Genomic DNA, 18,789 nt, shown 5'->3' on the forward strand with positions numbered 1-18,789 from the left:
CCGGCTGTGCACCAGCAGACTTCTTTTTATGTGCGCATTTAAAATTTGCTTGAAAGGTGAAGGAAAACATCGTGAGGAAACCGAACAGTCTTAGACCCAAAACATCGACGTGTGTCAGGCACCGGAGGCTGATCACCTACTTGCCTATTAAATGGAAAAAGGATCATGAAACAGATTCAAAAATCTGAGGCCAAGACCTAAAGAGGTTGTAGCGCCACTGATTTCTTTTATATAATAGACAATCTAAACAAGCTTTATAAAGATATAGTAATTTTATTCTGGGAGTACATTGTCTTTACATATAATTATATAACTAATGTATACATATATTGTAAATCCTGCTTTAAAAGAGTAAGTGTGGAGTTTCATGCTCAATCTTCTCCACACGAAACTACCTTTTGCAACTAGAATCATCTATATTTTATTTAACGTTCAAAAATGCTAGGAATTGGAATAAATGATTTGATTGATTGATTGAAACACCAAAAAGCTAACATTTCAAAATAAATTTTTTCATAGACTAATTCTAAGTTCAATTATATCCAATAAAATAAATCAACAGATTATAATAAGCTATAGTTTAAATGCATTAAAAAAAACTAAACCAATTCATTAAAAGTAAAAAAAAAATCTAAACTTTTTTGTCTCTACCAGTTTTGACAATTACTTAAATTATTTGTAACATTTTAAAATTATTAGTGATATATCTATAGAAAATCTTAAAATATAAAATGACACACGCATATTACGCGGACGCGTGGAGAAAATCAAATAGGCGACAAAGAGTATGGTACACAGAACATTTGATGCCGGCTCTGCTGGCCGCGAAAGAGAATCGGGTTCGAGATATCGACACTCTCATAGGTATGACGCAAGAATTAATTGATGTAAGTATTTAATCGGATTTTTTACAAAATAAACTTTTTGAAAACATAATTGCAAAGGACACAGACGCCTTGGTATCTACTTAATCTATCTAATCCTGCCAATAATAGTTTTATTTTGTAAAGATTTAGTTTGATAGACACTTTCAATGGTTGAGAACGTGTATATATAAATATATAACATGTCACTGGGCATCTCAGTATAAGAGTACGATTTTTATTTGTACACAAAAAGCTATTCTTAAGCTTGCCTGTCGCAGACCGCTTAGATACAAAACTTTACCTAAAATGATTTCTTATAATCTAGTACGTATTTACCTGTTTACGTATAGATATATAATGAACCGGCTGCGAAAGCAATACCCGTGAGTCCTCGTGTTGTGGAACAAAGTGACGATCTCAATCTGATGAAGCCTATTGAACCCGAAGTGCTGAATTTATTGTATGGAAGCACAGAAAAGGGTGCCGCTGAGAGATATCTTAAGGCTAGGTATAAGAAGGCACCCGAAGATAAGTAAGTATTACCTTAACGTTCTTGATAAATAATTTTTTTGTAAGAATTTCTAGGCCTTATCTCCGATCGAGGTCTTGTACTAATATAACATACAATAATAACATAAACTTAATGTAATCTATAAGACAACTCAATTAAATTACTGTTAGAAAAATAAACAAAAAATAGCTGTCTTGTAAACTGTGGGCAAAATAAGTATAAAGAAATTGTTACCAGTATTTACAGGTGTCATTATCAAAAATAAACGCTGAGGCATATTCTAGAATAGTTAAATGATTGATTCGTGAAAAATATTAGCAAAGATTCTCATTCACCGGCGAATTCTCGTAAAAATGCGCCCATGACGTGAATTTACGTGTTTGAATTGAAATCGTCACGAAGAAAAGAGAGAGTGATAGGGATATCGAAAAGATACACGCTATTGGTTGATGTATTTGTTTAGTAGTTACATATTAGAATTTTGAAATTGCAATTCTGTCGCAGTGCTATTTTTTATTTATTATATTATCATTAACACGTATACAGTATGTAAACAGTGTGAATATAGATATACATCATGCAGTGATCATATACTAGTACATGGTCATCTATTAGGGTTTATTAGTAATAATTTATTTACAAAGAATTTTCACTTCTGACTACTTTGTACGCACGCACTTTAAAATCTTATTTAAATAGTATCGGCTAAGTCGATACTGTTTCTTGTTCTCTAATGAGTACATGTTAAAAAATTACTGTTCAAGGTTTTATTTCCGTGTCGCAACCAACTTTGACTATGGATGGCAACAGAAGCAGGGTCGAGTAACTCGAGACGTAAATCATGGTCGTTGTGCAATACTACGGGATACGTTCTATCGTAAAAACAATCTGGCACCAGATCCCATACATTATTCGCAACCTGCCGGTGGCGAAATATCGATTTGCAGCGAATATTCGTGTCATTTCAATTAAAAACTGTTAAGATTAACCATTGGATAAGCAAAAATGTTTTAATTCCTTCATTTCTCTAAAAGCTAAATTTCAGACATTTTAATAATAATAATAAAAGCCTTTTATTTCAGAAACAAACACAATTTCATTTCTATCATTTCATTCTTCTTAGCTAACTGTGTGCCCTTTCTTGTCATGTACCTTCTGTTTTCTTAACCTGGTCTTACCTTGAGCACCAGTTAAATACTTTCTTGCTCCACTTTTCTGTTCCTCTTACCATTTGCCCCGCCCATTTCCACTTAATTTTCTTGAAACATCTAACTTTGTTTTCCTTATGATGTATTTTTTATATCTATTTTGTGCCCAATAGGAAAGAAAATATATTTTATAGAAGTGTAATAAATAAAGACACATTTATAGCAAAAAACATATATTTTATTATTTACAATAGTTCAACTTTTATTTACATATTAACAACAGCAAATGTACCCACGCGTAAGGCCGCATTACACTGTCTATCGGAATAATCACATAAATGTATACATGTTAATTTACAATTCTCGTCTCCGAGGTGTTTTAATGGACAGATCTATGGAAGAATTACTCCAATCTAATAAAAAATATAACTACGATATTGTGACGTAACTATACAAAGCGAATCCGTCCATTAAAACATTAAAATTAATTAACCAAGCCCGTGTACGGTATCCGTAGCGTACGCGTACGTGCCATTTACGTACGCGTACGTGTAATACCATACACAGTTCAGACGATCGTCAACTAAATGTCGCTAAAATAAATATGAGACGTCTTTGTTCTTTAATCGATAATATTTACAAACAGCCGCATTCGACTGATATTAGTTTTTCCGTAGATTGTGCAAAATATGGGAAAACCTAAGTCGAAATATAACACGTAGCTTAAAAGTGCAAGGTTACAAGAGATCTACTACTATTTATTGCCAAATTTAATAAATTATTGGTCAATCGCTAATTTTAAATCAATTAACATGTCGGCGTTTTAGGTTCGTTAATTCAATAATTAAACTTACGCCCGAACCCAATAGTTAATCCACAACCTCAGATTGAAAACAATCTGAGATCAGACTGTGAATCGATAAATCTCCTATCTGCATTCCAAATACCAAACCCTACAAAGACAATAAATTTTTGGCGATGGATAGAATGCAATCTCTTCGATCTTTACACTCATATTTGATAAAATATAAACCAAATGAAGTAAATAAAACTGCATAAATAATATTAAAAAATACATGTCCATGTTTAAAATATATCAAGTAGTTTTTTAATTATTTTAAAAACTGATGTAAGTTAAAATCTTAAGATTGGATATTAGCACAGTCAAACTGTCATTTTCATACAAAGGTCTATTCACATTTCACATACACCGATCCGACCTACCATAGATAGCTATAACAATCCGTCGATTGGATATTGACACATTTTTATCAACATTGGGATAAAGATGTCTATCTCATATGGTCAAAAATGTGTTGAGTTAGGTTATTGGGTTTGGGTGTTAGACGGGCCAATTTATACTAGCTTCTGTTATCAGCCATACAAATATCACAAAATCAGTCTGTCGCATACATACTAAGTTTGTACTGTCTTTGTTAATTGATTTAATGCAATATCCCTATTGTTAATTCAATCGAGAAACTTAGTATATTAAAAGATATGGTAGAAAAACAAAAATAAGTAATAGATTTTAACAGACCGGTGTAAAGGTGAAAAAAAAAGTTTGTTCTATAAAAAAAAAAAGGTCACGACCCAAAGTTTAACTGTCCTGTGCTCATTTCCTCTACAGCACAGCGGAATATATTATTGTAGTTTCTTATAACCCAATTAAAAATTGCTTTAAAATTTTTTTTAAATTTTCAAGTTAAAAAATCTTCATCCATCTGACAAAAACGTTCGCACGTGTTCGCTATTTGTTATTAAAACATCGAGAGCGTTAAAATTGATTTTGTTACGTTAAAAACAAGTTAATATATCAGTCTGACAATATAACAATTCTTTATCGCGAAATTAATAGATTTTCCAGACTTCACCGGTTGGCACATTCAAGCCAAATCCGGAAATTCAATGATATCCATATTGGCTGCTGTCTCAGCGATTTGGCTACGTGTGACTAACGCTAGGGGCGGGCAACGCCGGGGGTGGGCCGCTAGTCCAATTCACAAGGGCGTGTTGTGGGAGCTGCGTGGCCTGGAAATGGTCTTTGAGCAGCGCCTGGGAGAAATTGCAGTGCATTTGATACGCTTCGTTCTCGCGCTCCGTGTCACCCGCGAGACGGTAGAGGTCTGGAAGAGAATTGGCAAATCACTATATAGTATAAAACAAAGTCGCTTTCTCTGTCCCTATGTCCCTTTGTATGCTTAAATCTTTGAAACTACGCAACGGATTTTGATGCTGTTTTTTAATAGATAGAGTATTCAAGAGGAAGATTTATATGTATAATAACATTGATTAAATAGTGGAGAAGTACTGTTATTTTTGAGGTTTCTAATGTGATGCCGTAAATAATTACATATTTTCCGCTTACATTGCAAACGCAGGCTGAACCCTACGAGTTTTATCAAAATAATGTACTAAGTATTGTACACATTGAAAAGGTCTACAGAAAAGTCTGTAATGGTATATGTCTATCTCTTATGGATAACCCACATTTTTATATACAACGTTCACAGATTTTCTGTAGTGTATTTAGTATCAGTATGGCACCCGTACGAAGCCGGGGCGGATCGCTAGTTTGAGATAATAGCAAACGATAGGCAATTTTATTTTTTTATACGTTCTAAAACAATGTATGTAATGTATGCCTAAAAATACAAGAAAATGATATCACAAATTTAACACACGTACATATAGCGTCACGCAATTTTTGGAGATTTTTGCCTGACTGATTCCAAGGGTGCACTGCCGGGCATCGAACTTACGATCATAGACGTGACAATGGATGCGACTAGCACGCGGGTTTTATATGATTAATGTATTTAAAAAATTATACCTTTGAGAATAGCCGACGCCCACAATTGCACGTGCACGTCCGGTATTTTACTCGCCAATTGCATAGCAGGTGTCACCATATTCATGCTTTCGCGGGAATTGTTGATAGAGAGGAAGATATGGCCCAAGAGTACGAGTGAGCAGGACGTAAGACGATTTAGGTCTTCGGCGTTCGCCATCTTCAACGTTTCACGTAGATACCGTCTGAAAAATATTAAAATTAAAATATTGACATACATAAAAAACTATGTTCGCTGATTTTCAGTCTCGTATCAACGCACTTACGAGCCTACTAGCAATGTGAGTGTCCATGGGCGGTATCTCTTAACATTAGTTATTTATATATTATTTCATATCTATATCTTTATATTTAGTGTAATTGATTGTTACTATGTATATATAATTTATGTAAGCTGTAGAATTACGAAATAAATAAATAAATCAGAGCCTCTTGCCCGTTTGCCCGTACAATTAAAATTTAAAAGAAACACAAGTTATGATATTCTTGCGATTATTTATGGCTAAAAAAATAGTGATTATTTCCTTTCTTTATAACTTATTTTTAAATAGCTATATTAATCTGTTTTCTTTAAAAAATAATGGTGTGGCCGTGTGAATTTAAAAAAATAACATGTACAGTCATTTGACTTAACTTTTGGTTAATTTTTTAAAAGAATTCTACTTATAAAATAATATTTTAAATTATCAAATAATTAAATAAAAATATACAAACTTTGCTTCATTATATCTCGCCTGGAAGAATGCTTGTAGACCTAGTACGTAGTAAGACGCTGCCCGAAGGCCGTGCGCGTACGCGGGTAATGCTTCAGGTCGCACCTAAAAAAAATCACAATGATTACATTTAACAAAATGAATACGCATGTCTGTTGGTTAGAATATGATCAATCCTAAAACTACTGATTCACCATTAGCGAAATAATAATAATAATAGCCTTTATTTCCAAAAAACTTTAAAATTTAGGGATGATAAAACGTCATTCAGTTAAGTTTTGGTTTGTCCACCGTTGGACATAGGCCTCCTCCTTCCGGTTCCACTCGCGTCTGTCGCGGGCCAGGCGCGGCCAGGTAACCCCGGCGACAGCGAAATAGTAGTTTTTTATATAGTAGAAGGCAAACGGATAGAAGGCTTGTTGTTAAGTGATACCGCACTTACATTGCCAGAACGTTCGCAAGTGTGTTGCTGCCCTTTTAAGATTTTACTTTTTGGTTCGGAAATACTTCAGTGGGCAGCTGGTTTCAAATTTTGGTGGTGCGCGGCAAAAACTGTGATACGTGTTGTATTTTGTATTCTGCCTTGACGTCCGGAAAATATGCGAAATACACGAAATCCACACGGACGGTGCGGAAACATTAAATAAATCGTCAGTTATCACATATTAGATAATTAATCTAATCAAGATAATTATAAATCTTAGATTAGATTCTTGATTACCTGTTCCATAATTTGGGCTAGATCATTATCTCTCCGTCCTCGTAGATACACAATAGCCAGATTCAATTTCGCAAACATCCACAGATCTCTCTCTTGTGACATCTGAAATTCAATAAAATAATTAAAGACGATTAAATAAAAGAGATAGATAGTAAAACCAGTGGAAGAATTTGGAGGAGGCCTTCACTCTTCACTCAAAACAAATTACTGTCACTAATCACTTAATCACATTAATTTGTTTTGTGTGTAATAAGTGCATTTCTGCGACTTAATTCCATTTAATTACTGTTAATTTCTCATTGATTTATTGTTGAAGTTTGATCAACTGACAGCTGACTTTACCCAATCCCATCCCTATTATGTAGTTGACAAATGACATTAGCATTTTACTTCATTGTCAGGGAGCAAGCAAGTAAAACTGTAAAGAAAGTAGCTACAAAGTTTTGTCTGAATTCTTATTAGTATTGTGAAATATTTAAATAATCGTCTTGTGAAAGTATTGTTAAATGATTCAAAAGGTGCCTTTTGAAAGACTGTTCAAATTAAACAAACATTTCTTGCAACTCGGACTCAATTTATTTACAAGAACCCAAACCCACTCAATATACAACATTTATTGAGAAACAAAACTTGAAGAGATATATATACGATCCCCTCAGCTCGTAAGAATATCATACTATCAAACAGCCAATAAAATAATGCAATGAGGGAATCAAGGGAATAAAGGCGAACACTCACGTGTATGGCGGTGTGGAACTGCGCCTCGGCGGCGTCCATGCAGTTCATGGACATGGCGTACAGGCCCAGCAGGCAGTGCAGTTGGGGAGTATGAGCCGCTGCGCACTGGGCTGAAATTGCAGGAATAAAGTATAGACTAGATAAAATGAAAAGTACTCAACAGTAGAAAGAATAAATAATGGCAAAGCCTTATATTTTTAAAGGCAAGTTACTTTTATAGCATGGGCGAGTATCTAGATTATAACTTTGCCAATGGACTTTGTATCCAGCTAATAAATAAATTTAAAAAAAAAATTACTCCTCTTGTTAGCAAAAGTAAGCAAAGCTCTCCAAAAACAAATAAACATTAAATTAAATATTAAGGTGAAAACGTAAATAATTAATGTTGACATAATCACCAAATCAGAAAATCAGAAAAAAAGACTTCCCCTCACCCCAAAGCTAGTCCGTAAGACTGAGAAATTAGTCTGTAAAAAGCATGCGTTTTATTGATAAGCAAATCGTGTTAATTTAAATTAATGCAATCATAAAATGCTCACCATCCGGGGGGTGCGTGAGCAGATGGGCAGCCCGCGCAATCTCGTGCAACGCGTGAGCTTTGCCTCCGGCCACGAGGCGGCATAGGGCTGCGTGCTCCACCAGAGCCATGCGTAGACGCCAGGCCAGGGCTGCGCCCCCTCGACGGCCGGCACCACGACCCGCGTTGACCAACCCTGGCTCTTCGTTACCTGCAATTATTATTTTTGGTCTTTGGTCTATGCTTGGAAAACCTTTTTTTTTTCATGATTGCTGACGTTCAATTCAATAAAACTCCAATTTTTAATAAATAGTATTGTATTCTGAGGTTGTAAGTTCGACCCTTGGCTGTGAACAAATGGATTTTCAGGCTCTGTGCACATTTAACATTCACCTGTATGATGAAGGAAAAAATTTAAAGATGGCTGATTATCTTACCTATTAAATTGACAAATGATCATGAAACAGAGACAGAAATCTGAGTCCCAGACCAAAAAGGTTGTAACGCCCCTCGTTTTTTCCCCTGTTTTTCTTTAAATTGCATGAAGTGGCGCCACCATTTATTACCAACTTCAAAAAAGCTGATGAATTCTAAATAAGTTTTTCTAGGCAGTTTTTGCCGCGCACTACCACTTTGTGGAATCAGCTGCCGACTGAAGTATTTCCGAACCAATTCGACTTAGGGTCCTTCAAGAAAAGAGCGTACCAATTCTTAAAAGGTCGGCAACGCACTCGCGAGCCCTCTGGCATTGAGAGTGTCCATGGGCGGCGGTATCACTTAACATCCTGAGCCTGGTGAGCCTCCTGCCCATTTGCCACCGGTTCATTAAAAAAAAAAAAAAATTACTCACAATTGAGCTTGTCGATCTGAGCCAAGGCTTTCTCAGTGTACTTGTGCGCCTTGTCCATGTAGCCGGCCTGCGCCGAATGCATCACCGTTACCAAGTAGACCAGCACGTACAGCTGCTGCCGAGACAGCCACACGAAGGATTCGCCTCCGGGACTGCCGCCGCACACAGCTGGAACACCGGGTACTTTGGTTTAAACCAGGTCTGGACAAACCTTTGACATGTTGAGGGCCAAACTTTAGCGTGCAAATGCATTTTTTAGAAGTGATAATAATATTTATGGTACCACCCGCTTATATATAGGCAAAATTAAGGAATAATCTAGAATAAACTAGATAAGAATAATTAAGAAGCAATAAATATTTTTGTGTCGCCCGTGAGGACCACTTGATAGAATATACTACAGGCCACGCGATGGCTTAGTTCGGCAGTGACACCACCACATGCTGTATTCTGAAGGTACTAATTCATTGAGCTATCATAGAAATCTAATCTGAATTCTAATTGTAACTATAAATGTTACAATAGGGTTACATTTAGGGTGAAATTCAGACTGACTTATTTAACCCCAATATTTAAAATCCAATATATGTTTGACATACAGGAATGTTGTCAAAAATAGAATTTGACTCAGGATATTATTCTTAGGAACCTGAACTGTTGAGTTTTAATATTAAGAAATTAGCCTCTTCTTTAAACATGGCAATTAGATATATACTATAAAAGCACACTAATAATCTAATATGTCTTTAGATTATATTTTTATAAACTCACTGTCATCATCAGGCCACGTTGGTGCCATAATTGTCTGAATGCTTTGTTGTAATTGCTTTAGACAGGGTTTGACACTCTTGACTTGTCCAGCCATTAAATAGTGACACACCTGAAACAAGAATAGAATAATTATAATTATGTTTTAATATATAATAATAAAAATATATTTTTTTTTACTTAAATCCATGTTAAAAATACTTATAAATATAAATCAATAACTAAACAAATAAATTTCATAAATATCTTTAATAAACTTGAAGCATAAATTTATTTTTCGTGTTATTTACGAACTGTATTTAGAATATGCCAAGTAAATAATGAAGCTTTAAATAAACATGCAATTATTTTTCACATGAATATAATAATAAATAAATAGGCTTTTATTCATATTGATGTATACAAATAAACATAGATGTTAAATTAGGTATTAGAGGTTGAAAAGAAACTATTTCACTGAAAGGAAATATTTGTATCTTGCTTGATCATATGTCGAGCATACAAAAAAACAGAGTGGGAGCTTACTTTATGCTCATCTAGCAATGCAGGCTTAAGAGATCGCGGGAATAGATAAAGCGGTATGCGAAAAGCTGACACCGTGATATCCTCTTAACGGACGAAAAAATTTCCATATTGAAGAGAAGTACAATAAACAGAATTATAAATTATTAAGAGTTCTGAAGAAGCTAGAAATAAAGTTCCGAGGGTGCAACGTGGACATCATCCAACATCAGTAATGGTCTATTTGGGAGTGTCCTTTTACGGGCCAACTGACTGGATTTTTTTGGATTGGCTTGTCAGAGACCTACACAGCAAGCGTTGCAGGATATCACTTCATATTCCAGCAGGACTCTGCGCCTGCACACAAAGCCAAGACCACTGAGGCCTGGTTGGAGCGTCAAAACATTGACTTAATTAGACATGAGGATTGGCCTTCTTCAAGGACCACTGAACCTTGATTCTTTGGACTATAAAATTTGGCAGAAAGAGTCTGAAGTCATCTTTAATAAAGCAGTTACTAAAATCGACTGAATATGGTGTATGCTGCAATAGACGACTGGCTGCTTAAGACCCTCTATTAAAATAAGGGAGGTTATTTTGACGAATAAAATATAATTATGCTATTTCTATTCCTATTTATGTACTATAAATTAAAATATCACTCATTAAATACTGATTGGTACTTTTGTTTTTATCATTACTTCCATTTATTACAGAACTTTGAGACCAATTATGTAGGGCACAAAAGTATGTCATCTGCATAACATTGTTTCCAAAATTATCCCAGTTGATAATTAAAATACAAAAATGTAAATACTTACTTGTAAAACAAGAAAGAATACTTTAAGGTATTCCTTTTGGTGTGGACTTCCGACCCAGGACTCCACAAGATGTCCAGCTTGATTTAATAATGGTAAAACTTCTTGAATCTTCTTATCTATTAACAGTAACTGTAACCAAATTGCATAGTCTTAAAATTAAATTTAATAAAAGTAAAAGTTGTTTTTAGTATAAAAAGTATACTAAAAACAATAATATTTACTATATTAATTCACAGTTACAGTTACTTCATATAATAGCAATAGAGCTAAGTTGATGACTACAATGCAATTACATTACAAAGTATGTGTTATGCTGCAAGTGTAGATTATAAATACAATCTTGTTAAAATGTTTGTCTCTTTTTCATGATTAATCAATCTAATTTTTTGTATTACAGCCTACATTTTATATTACATATCATATGCTTCTTATATTTCTATCTATAGTTTGGGTATTTTACAGACAACATTGGTACAAAGTAAGAGTATATCAATTAATTTATAATAGTATTAACAAGAAAGCTAACAAAAAATTTACATACCATAACCCTACTTAAGAGAAAGAGCACCCTTGTATAAGCAGCATTTGATATTTGGGCATAATCCACACCTACTCCTAGTAGACTACTTGCTACTTCATATTCTTTTTCTGTTGCATGAATTTGCTGAAATTCAATATATAATCATGATATTTATACTGGTATGAGCCAAGAACCCTCTAAATATGTATAGTAAAATTGGTATGATGTCTTTGTAATCATATGAAAAATATGCAGTATTTTTCATAAGAATTTTACTGAAAAACTATCAATTTCACATATACATTAAAGTATTTAAATTAAATTTAACTAAACAAGCTGAGTAAAATTTCAATTAATATTGTATAATAACTTGATAAAATAAAATACTCACTGCTAGTTGGAATATGAGCCTGCAGTGCCAGTAAACACTGTGTTGTGATAATTCAATCGCCTTTCGTAATATAGGCTTTGAATGAGTTGGCTGACCCTGTTGTTCAAACAAATCAGCAAGTACACTCGCTGCTTCAAACTTAACATCGTCAAATCCATTGATACTTTGAGATAAACACCACTGAAAGGAAAATTAAATATTTTTAATGACCCACATCGAAAACATTGTTTATATTTTACATTAGGGATACCTTCTACAAATACCTCAACTAAGATTCGAACTATATATATTCAGTCGTTACCACTACACTAACAAAACGTCTTGATACCTAGAAAAGAAATACGGAAAAACTTACACTTTGCTCTAAATGAGTTCTCGCCAAGTCGATGTTTTTAGTGTGTGTCAAAAGGATATTCCCAAGTTGTAAATGGGTTCTGGCTTCAACTCTTTGAGGTGGCTTGAAATTAAAAACAGCTTGTAAGCATTGAATACAACTTTTTATGTCAGGGGGATTAGATGTACGAAAATGTTCTGCTAAACCAAGTAAAGAAATATACCAAGCGTCCTGCGTTGACGCCATTTTGACATTTCTGCTTGGAGGGAACGGTGTTGACAACACTTTGGTTACCAATTATTTGTAGTTTGACAATGTACAGTTTAGAGTTGCCGTTTTAGTAACTTGAGACCACAGAGAAGTATAAGTCGCCAGTTCAATAAAAAAGCATACAGTCCTAATAAATCTTATATATAAAATTCTCGTGTCGCGGTGTTTGTAGTTAAACTCCTCCGAAACGGCTTTCCCGATTCTCATGAGATTTTGTGTGCATATTGGGTAGGCCAATCGGACATATATTTTTCATCCCCCTAAATGTTACGGGTAACCCCTAATTTTTTTTCGTTTTCGTTTTTTAACGATACACCATACAAAAATACATGCAACCCTAAATTTTCACCCCTCTACGATCAACCTTTATTTTTATTTGTTAATTATAAACTATAATTTTTTGGCAAAATTAAAAAAAAAAAATTCAATTTTCACTTATGGGATGTTCTATATTTATACATCACAACCCATTTTTATCTTTGTTAAATTGATATATTTCTTAACAAACAACGGTAATGAATTTATATTCTTATAGAAAAGTTCATAGGAAAAAATACATGCTCACTCGTCTTCAAAGTCTGTTCTGAGTGACGTCTGTTTTCTTCTTTTCTAAGTGTCCTGTATTTATATTGCCACATACATTAAAATCGTATAGAAAATACTACACCATATAGTATGTACATTTTAGTGCGTATCTACGATAGGCTACACACTCTTATACGATCAAGCTCTATTTTTACATCCCGATATTTAATTTTGTTTAATATATCCACAGATCCGCAATAAGGTTTCAAGATGGCAATCAATTTATATTATAATTGTAGTAGAATAAAAATAAAAATGTGAGCCGTCACGGGACGCCTGGCAGATGTGAAACATCGACATTATTTTGTAAAAGTAATATGCAGAAAAGAACAAAATTTGATAGGAACTAAATATGTTATAATGATAAAATAAAATATTACGATTTTTTTCCAGATAACGATGACTATTTGTTGAATAAACATTATTTTCATTATATATTTTTAATGTGAAATTTACTACTGCATTTAGACTGTATATCATATAGCGTGGCGACGCGTCGCCACGGCATGCATCGCCACGCCAGAAATCAGTTTTACGTGCGGCTATAGATGTTCTTTACATCAAAATATGTTTCCTAGAAATAACATACATTACTGACACGGCAAAACGTATGCCGGGTCAGCTAGTATGTCTATAAAACAACTGTAAACTAGAGAATCATTCAAAAACCAATTTAATATAAATTTAGTTATCGACTTTCTACATGCACTGTTAAGGCATCTTGAATAAGTCCCCAGACTTAGGGTGTGCCGTAGAAAGTATTATACATTATCATAAAAGGACGTATGACAACTGACAATTAACAAACGATAATGACAAAGACTACTCATCTGAAACACTTCAAATTTAATAATTCTTTTACGGCGAGCTGTCACCGTTTGCGGAACGTTCCACGGACGGTTCGCCTATTTAATCCGTAGTTATCACTACCGATTCCAATTATTTTTTTCTAAATAATACAAAATAATAGTTTAAAATGCCGCCCAAATTCGACCCTAACGAAATTAAAGTCGGTAAGTAATCGATGTGGGTCTTAATAGACGATTATTACAAGTGTATTTTCGGTTAATAAGTTTTGTGGTGTTGTTTCAGTGAACTTGAGATGTATTGGAGGGGAAGTTGGAGCTACATCGTCTTTAGCTCCTAAGATCGGTCCTCTTGGTCTCGTAAGTAAAACTTCGTTACTATTTTCCCATGTCCAATCTTAAACATAACCTCATAATTTCGCGTGGCAGTCATATTCGGCAAATACTGTGTACCTCTATGGTATGCGATATAGAGACAATTATAATCTTTTAGTTTATATACGAAATTGGGCGTTTTAAGTTCATAATCATTACATAGTAAACTTTGATTATAATTGGCTTGTTGTCATGTTGTGTGATGTATGATCCTGGGGGGTGCCCCCCTACCAGGCGCGTCCTTCCGGGTGGCGGATGGAAGGAACCCGCGACTCAGGATACCGGTTTCCCTGTCGCGGCTACTCCGAATGCCCAATAAGGAGTCGCGGACCAGGCTGTATGACTGCCGCGATTACCATGTGTTATTAGTCTGGCTTGACTTGTGAGTAGGCTGTAGTAGAGATTCAGTTAATTTATTTGTTGTAAAGGACTCTAACACAACGAAATAAATTATCCAAAATTAGTGTTCAATGAGAAATTGTTATGAGATGACTGATTATACTTAATAACTATAATTCCTATTAAGGTCTAGATTGCTGTAGGTTGGCTTTTTGAGTTCTACTACTATATAAAAAGATAATATTTTGTACAACAAGAGCTAATTCTTTCATTTTCATAATGTTTTGTTTGTGTTATAGTCCCCAAAAAAAGTGGGGGATGACATAGCAAAGGCAACTAGTGACTGGAAAGGACTAAAGATTACTGTGCAGTTGATAGTACAAAACAGACAAGCACAGATCTCTGTTGTGCCTTCTGCTGCTGCCCTGATCATAAGAGCTTTAAAAGAACCCCCACGTGACCGCAAGAAGCAAAAGAACAGTATGTATTTTATTTATATCAATTCTTTTAATAAATGTTTTTTATAAGTGGAAAGAATAACAGTTTAAATTCATTCATATTTAAAGTCAAATTTTGTAAAGAAGATTTATCTTTTTTCAGTTAAACACAGTGGAAACATCACCTTAGAAGATGTCATTGGTATTGCTAAAGTCATGAGGGCCAGGTCAATGGCACGTTATCTGTCAGGAACAGTTAAAGAAATCCTTGGTACAGCTCAATCTGTTGGCTGCACAATAGATGGTAGACCACCACATGACCTTATTAATGACATCAACAGTGGTGCTCTTACTATTGATGAATAAACTTTAAAATAATCTTATTTCTGTTTTATTGTATTCTATTGTAACCTTTTTTGTATCAAAACTGCTAGTACATAATAAATAAAATGTTATCATATCATGTAAGATTTACTGTCTGGAAAAATATACATATAAAAATTTGTGGTAAATATTAGTTTTTGGTAAGTTAAAAATATGTGGAGTGATAGCATATCAATTTATATGGATAGTTTTAGGCAAAGAATGTCCGTTACAGAAAATTATTTATTTGATTAACTTCTATCTTAGTAAAAAAAAGACAGTGGAACTAAAATGCAAAACAGGCTTACATTTATAATACAGGATAGACAAAATCCTGTAACACAGTTTACTGCAAGTTAAGCCACGAAAATGCGAGGTTTTTTTTGAGAAAGTAGTAGCATTTCATTGAAATAATTATATTAGGTGGGCTTATAAGTTTTAAACTAATATATTTTTTTTAGTCCAGGATCCATCGCCCATTTTTGAACTTGATTACTATACTATCAAGCTAATTTTCGTCAGTAGCTTTATTTTGATGAGACGCCCAATAATTTCCTATACGAAACTCGATTGTGGTAGCTAACAGAGGTAGCAAGGATAAAATATGTTGATTTGATGATTCTCAAATATTTATTACTAACGGAATTTTTTTTTGTTAAATCTCAAGACAATTATCTAAATTATTCGAAAAAATATTTGTCCTACAAAATCTATGATTTGATCAGAGTCCCCTCTTTCCGACATGTATCGATAACGAAGTCATCATAAATGATTACTAACTAGCTGATTTTTTTTTTTACTTAGTTAATATTCATGTAATTTAACAGACATATTGTCCTACAAATTGCGCGGTACGTTATCCTGGTCCTACGCTCAAAAGTAGTAGTACAGATCCTTGATGTAAAAATATTTACTATCAAGCTGAATCTTTGTCAATAGCTTTCGTTTCGATGAGTCGCCCAACAATTTCCTATGCGAAAATTCTCAATTATGGTAGCTAACAGAGGTAGCAATGATAAAATATATTGATTTGATGATTCTCAAATATTTATTACTAACTGGTTTTTTTTTTGTTAAATCTCAAGACAATTATCTAAATTATTCGAAAAAATATTTGTCCTACAAAATCTATGGTTTGATCAAAGAGTCCCCTCTTTCCGACATGTATCGATAACGAGGTCATCATAAATGATTACTAACCAGCTGTTTTTTTTTCTTTTACTTAGTTAATATTCATGTAATTTAACAGACATATTGTCCTACAAATTGCGCGGTACGACAGACGACGGTACGGTAACTAGAGGGGGGCATAAAGTGCATTGCTTTTGACACGGTTTCTATCGAAATCCTATTAAAAAGAACTTGAGAATACTGGTGTGAGAGGGGCCCAATTGGGACTATTCAGTGACTATTTGAGCAATAGGACCCAGGCCACAAAGATTGGTGATAGTGTGAGCGAGGACCTTCCTGTTCGATACGGTGTCCCGCAGGGTAGCGTATTGGGTCCTACCCTGTTTTTAGTGTATATTAATCAGCTATGCAACCTACAGTTAACCAATGGAACCATTGTAACCTTTGCGGATGACACGGCTTTATTATTTAATGCACCGACTTGGAGGGAGGTTTACGCTCACGCCCAATCTGGCCTGGATAGGGTGACGGATTGGCTTAGCGACAATGTCTTAACGCTCAATGCAGACAAAACAAAATACATGGCATTTACAAAACGAGGGTGCCATCCACAACATCAGTGGACAATCGTGACTCATTGCTGCCCCCGTCTGCAACGCTCGAATGGTTCGTGCGACTGCCCACGGCTGCAAAACGTTAGCACAATAATGTACCTATAGACCATAATCTTAGCTATAATGGTCACATTGCTTTCGGGACGCTTGCGTAAGCTAATGTATGTATTCAGGAGCCTGCGTGGGGTTGCTGACTCTACTACAATTAGAATGGTGTACGAGTCGCTTTTCCAATCCCTGCTAATTTACTGTGTCTGGGAGGCACCTATAAAACCTCTCTCCTGAAACTTGAGCGAGCCCAACGAGCAGTTCTTAAAACCTCATTGTCTCTCCCCTTCCGATTCCCTACTGATGAACGTTATAAAACCTGTTCTGTACTTACAGTTCGTCAACTATTTATCTTATACGCTATTCTTAAACAACATTCGCTGTTATTCTTTGATACCGCTATATTGGACAAACGTCGCAAATATAACGTTTGTACAACCCCATCTTTTTCTAATTTTTCTCAACGATCGTTCTCTTTTCTTGGCTGTTACTTGTATAACAAACTCAACAAAACTCTGAATATATATGCTAAAACAAAAAAATGTGTAAAGCAAACAATTCATAAATTTTTAAGTACTTTGAGCTATGATGAAACTGAAATTCTACTAGAAGTAATAAAATAATAATTTTCACATAATATGTTCTTGTCATGTCAAACACCCTTTAACACTCACTAATACACGCATGCGTACCCTTCCCCACTATCACACACAAATACACACACAATCCCTTACAAACTTCCTTTTTGTTATGTATATGACTTGCTATGGAATGGAAGCCTGGTTATCCATATTACAGGTTCTTACCTAGTTTGGAAACCAGTCTCCCAATACTGTCACTATATTATGAATTATTATTGTTAATGTTTAAGGGAGAAAAATAAATAAATTATTATTATTATTATTACTAAAAAATAAAGTTATTTAAATTTTAAAAAAGATTTTTTCACTGTATCTTATTTTACAAAAACAAAAAACGAAAAAATTACAATTCGTATCGGACTAGTGATACATAACTGTTTTCTTGTAGGACGTTGTTTCATTTGGGCAGAGAACACACTAACCTATTATATGATATTTTTGTCCTACAGTTAGTAAAGAGAAAAATGGTCTTGTGGTATTAACAATTTCTGAAAAAAAATTCAGTTATTAATAAATATTTGAGAATCATCAAATCAACATATTTTATCCTTGCTACCTCTGTTAGCTACCACAATCGAGAGTTTCGTATAGAAAATTATTGGGCGTCTCATCAAAATAAAGCTACTCACGGAAAATTAGCTTGATAGTAATCAAGTTCAAAAATGGGCGATGGATCCTGGACTATTTGTTCTTGACATTTCATTCATCAAAAAGTCAAACCGAAATTAAAAAAAAAAACAAGAAGTTTATTGGTAATTCGTTGTAGGTATATTTTGATAATTTTAACCTCTTAAGTGCGTATTGCGTATGCAAGAGCCTTATTTGAGCTGTCATTTAACATGTTCATAAAAATAGGATCAATATAAATCTAATTTTATCTTCTGATTCATACTTCAATTTTAATATTTTATACAAAAATCGATGTTTTTT

At 34.2% G+C, this 18,789-nt stretch overlaps 3 protein-coding genes across 3 annotated transcripts; 2 read left to right on the plus strand and 1 right to left on the minus strand.

Annotated features, from left to right (window-relative positions):
• The first annotated feature begins 667 nt into the window (after positions 1-667).
• LOC110994462 lies at positions 668-2,605 on the plus strand. The gene is made up of 3 exons (XM_022261095.2): positions 668-887; positions 1,217-1,398; positions 2,142-2,605. Exons 1-3 carry the CDS (start codon positions 732-734, stop codon positions 2,347-2,349), a joined length of 546 nt encoding a protein of 181 aa, XP_022116787.2. The 5' UTR covers positions 668-731; the 3' UTR covers positions 2,350-2,605.
• Positions 2,606-4,250: 1,645 nt separating this feature from the next.
• LOC110994461 (MAU2 chromatid cohesion factor homolog) lies at positions 4,251-12,527 on the minus strand. The gene is made up of 12 exons (XM_022261094.2): positions 12,272-12,527; positions 11,917-12,096; positions 11,547-11,669; positions 11,006-11,134; positions 9,687-9,795; positions 8,916-9,083; positions 8,088-8,276; positions 7,549-7,658; positions 6,811-6,912; positions 6,091-6,194; positions 5,359-5,561; positions 4,251-4,651 (listed from the first exon to the last, which is right to left on the minus strand). Exons 1-12 carry the CDS (start codon positions 12,494-12,496, stop codon positions 4,470-4,472), a joined length of 1,824 nt encoding a protein of 607 aa, XP_022116786.1. The 5' UTR covers positions 12,497-12,527; the 3' UTR covers positions 4,251-4,469.
• A 1,416-nt stretch (positions 12,528-13,943) lies between these two features.
• Positions 13,944-15,445, plus strand: LOC110994458 (60S ribosomal protein L12). Its single transcript, XM_022261091.2, has 4 exons — positions 13,944-14,118; positions 14,198-14,271; positions 14,925-15,105; positions 15,226-15,445. The coding sequence occupies exons 1-4, from the start codon at positions 14,082-14,084 to the stop codon at positions 15,426-15,428; spliced, it is 495 nt and encodes a 164-aa protein (XP_022116783.1). The 5' UTR covers positions 13,944-14,081; the 3' UTR covers positions 15,429-15,445.
• Positions 15,446-18,789: the final 3,344 nt, after the last annotated feature.

Source organism: Pieris rapae, chromosome 1 (assembly GCF_905147795.1).
Source record: "Pieris rapae chromosome 1, ilPieRapa1.1, whole genome shotgun sequence".
In the NCBI taxonomy this organism is placed as follows: domain Eukaryota; kingdom Metazoa; phylum Arthropoda; class Insecta; order Lepidoptera; family Pieridae; genus Pieris; species Pieris rapae.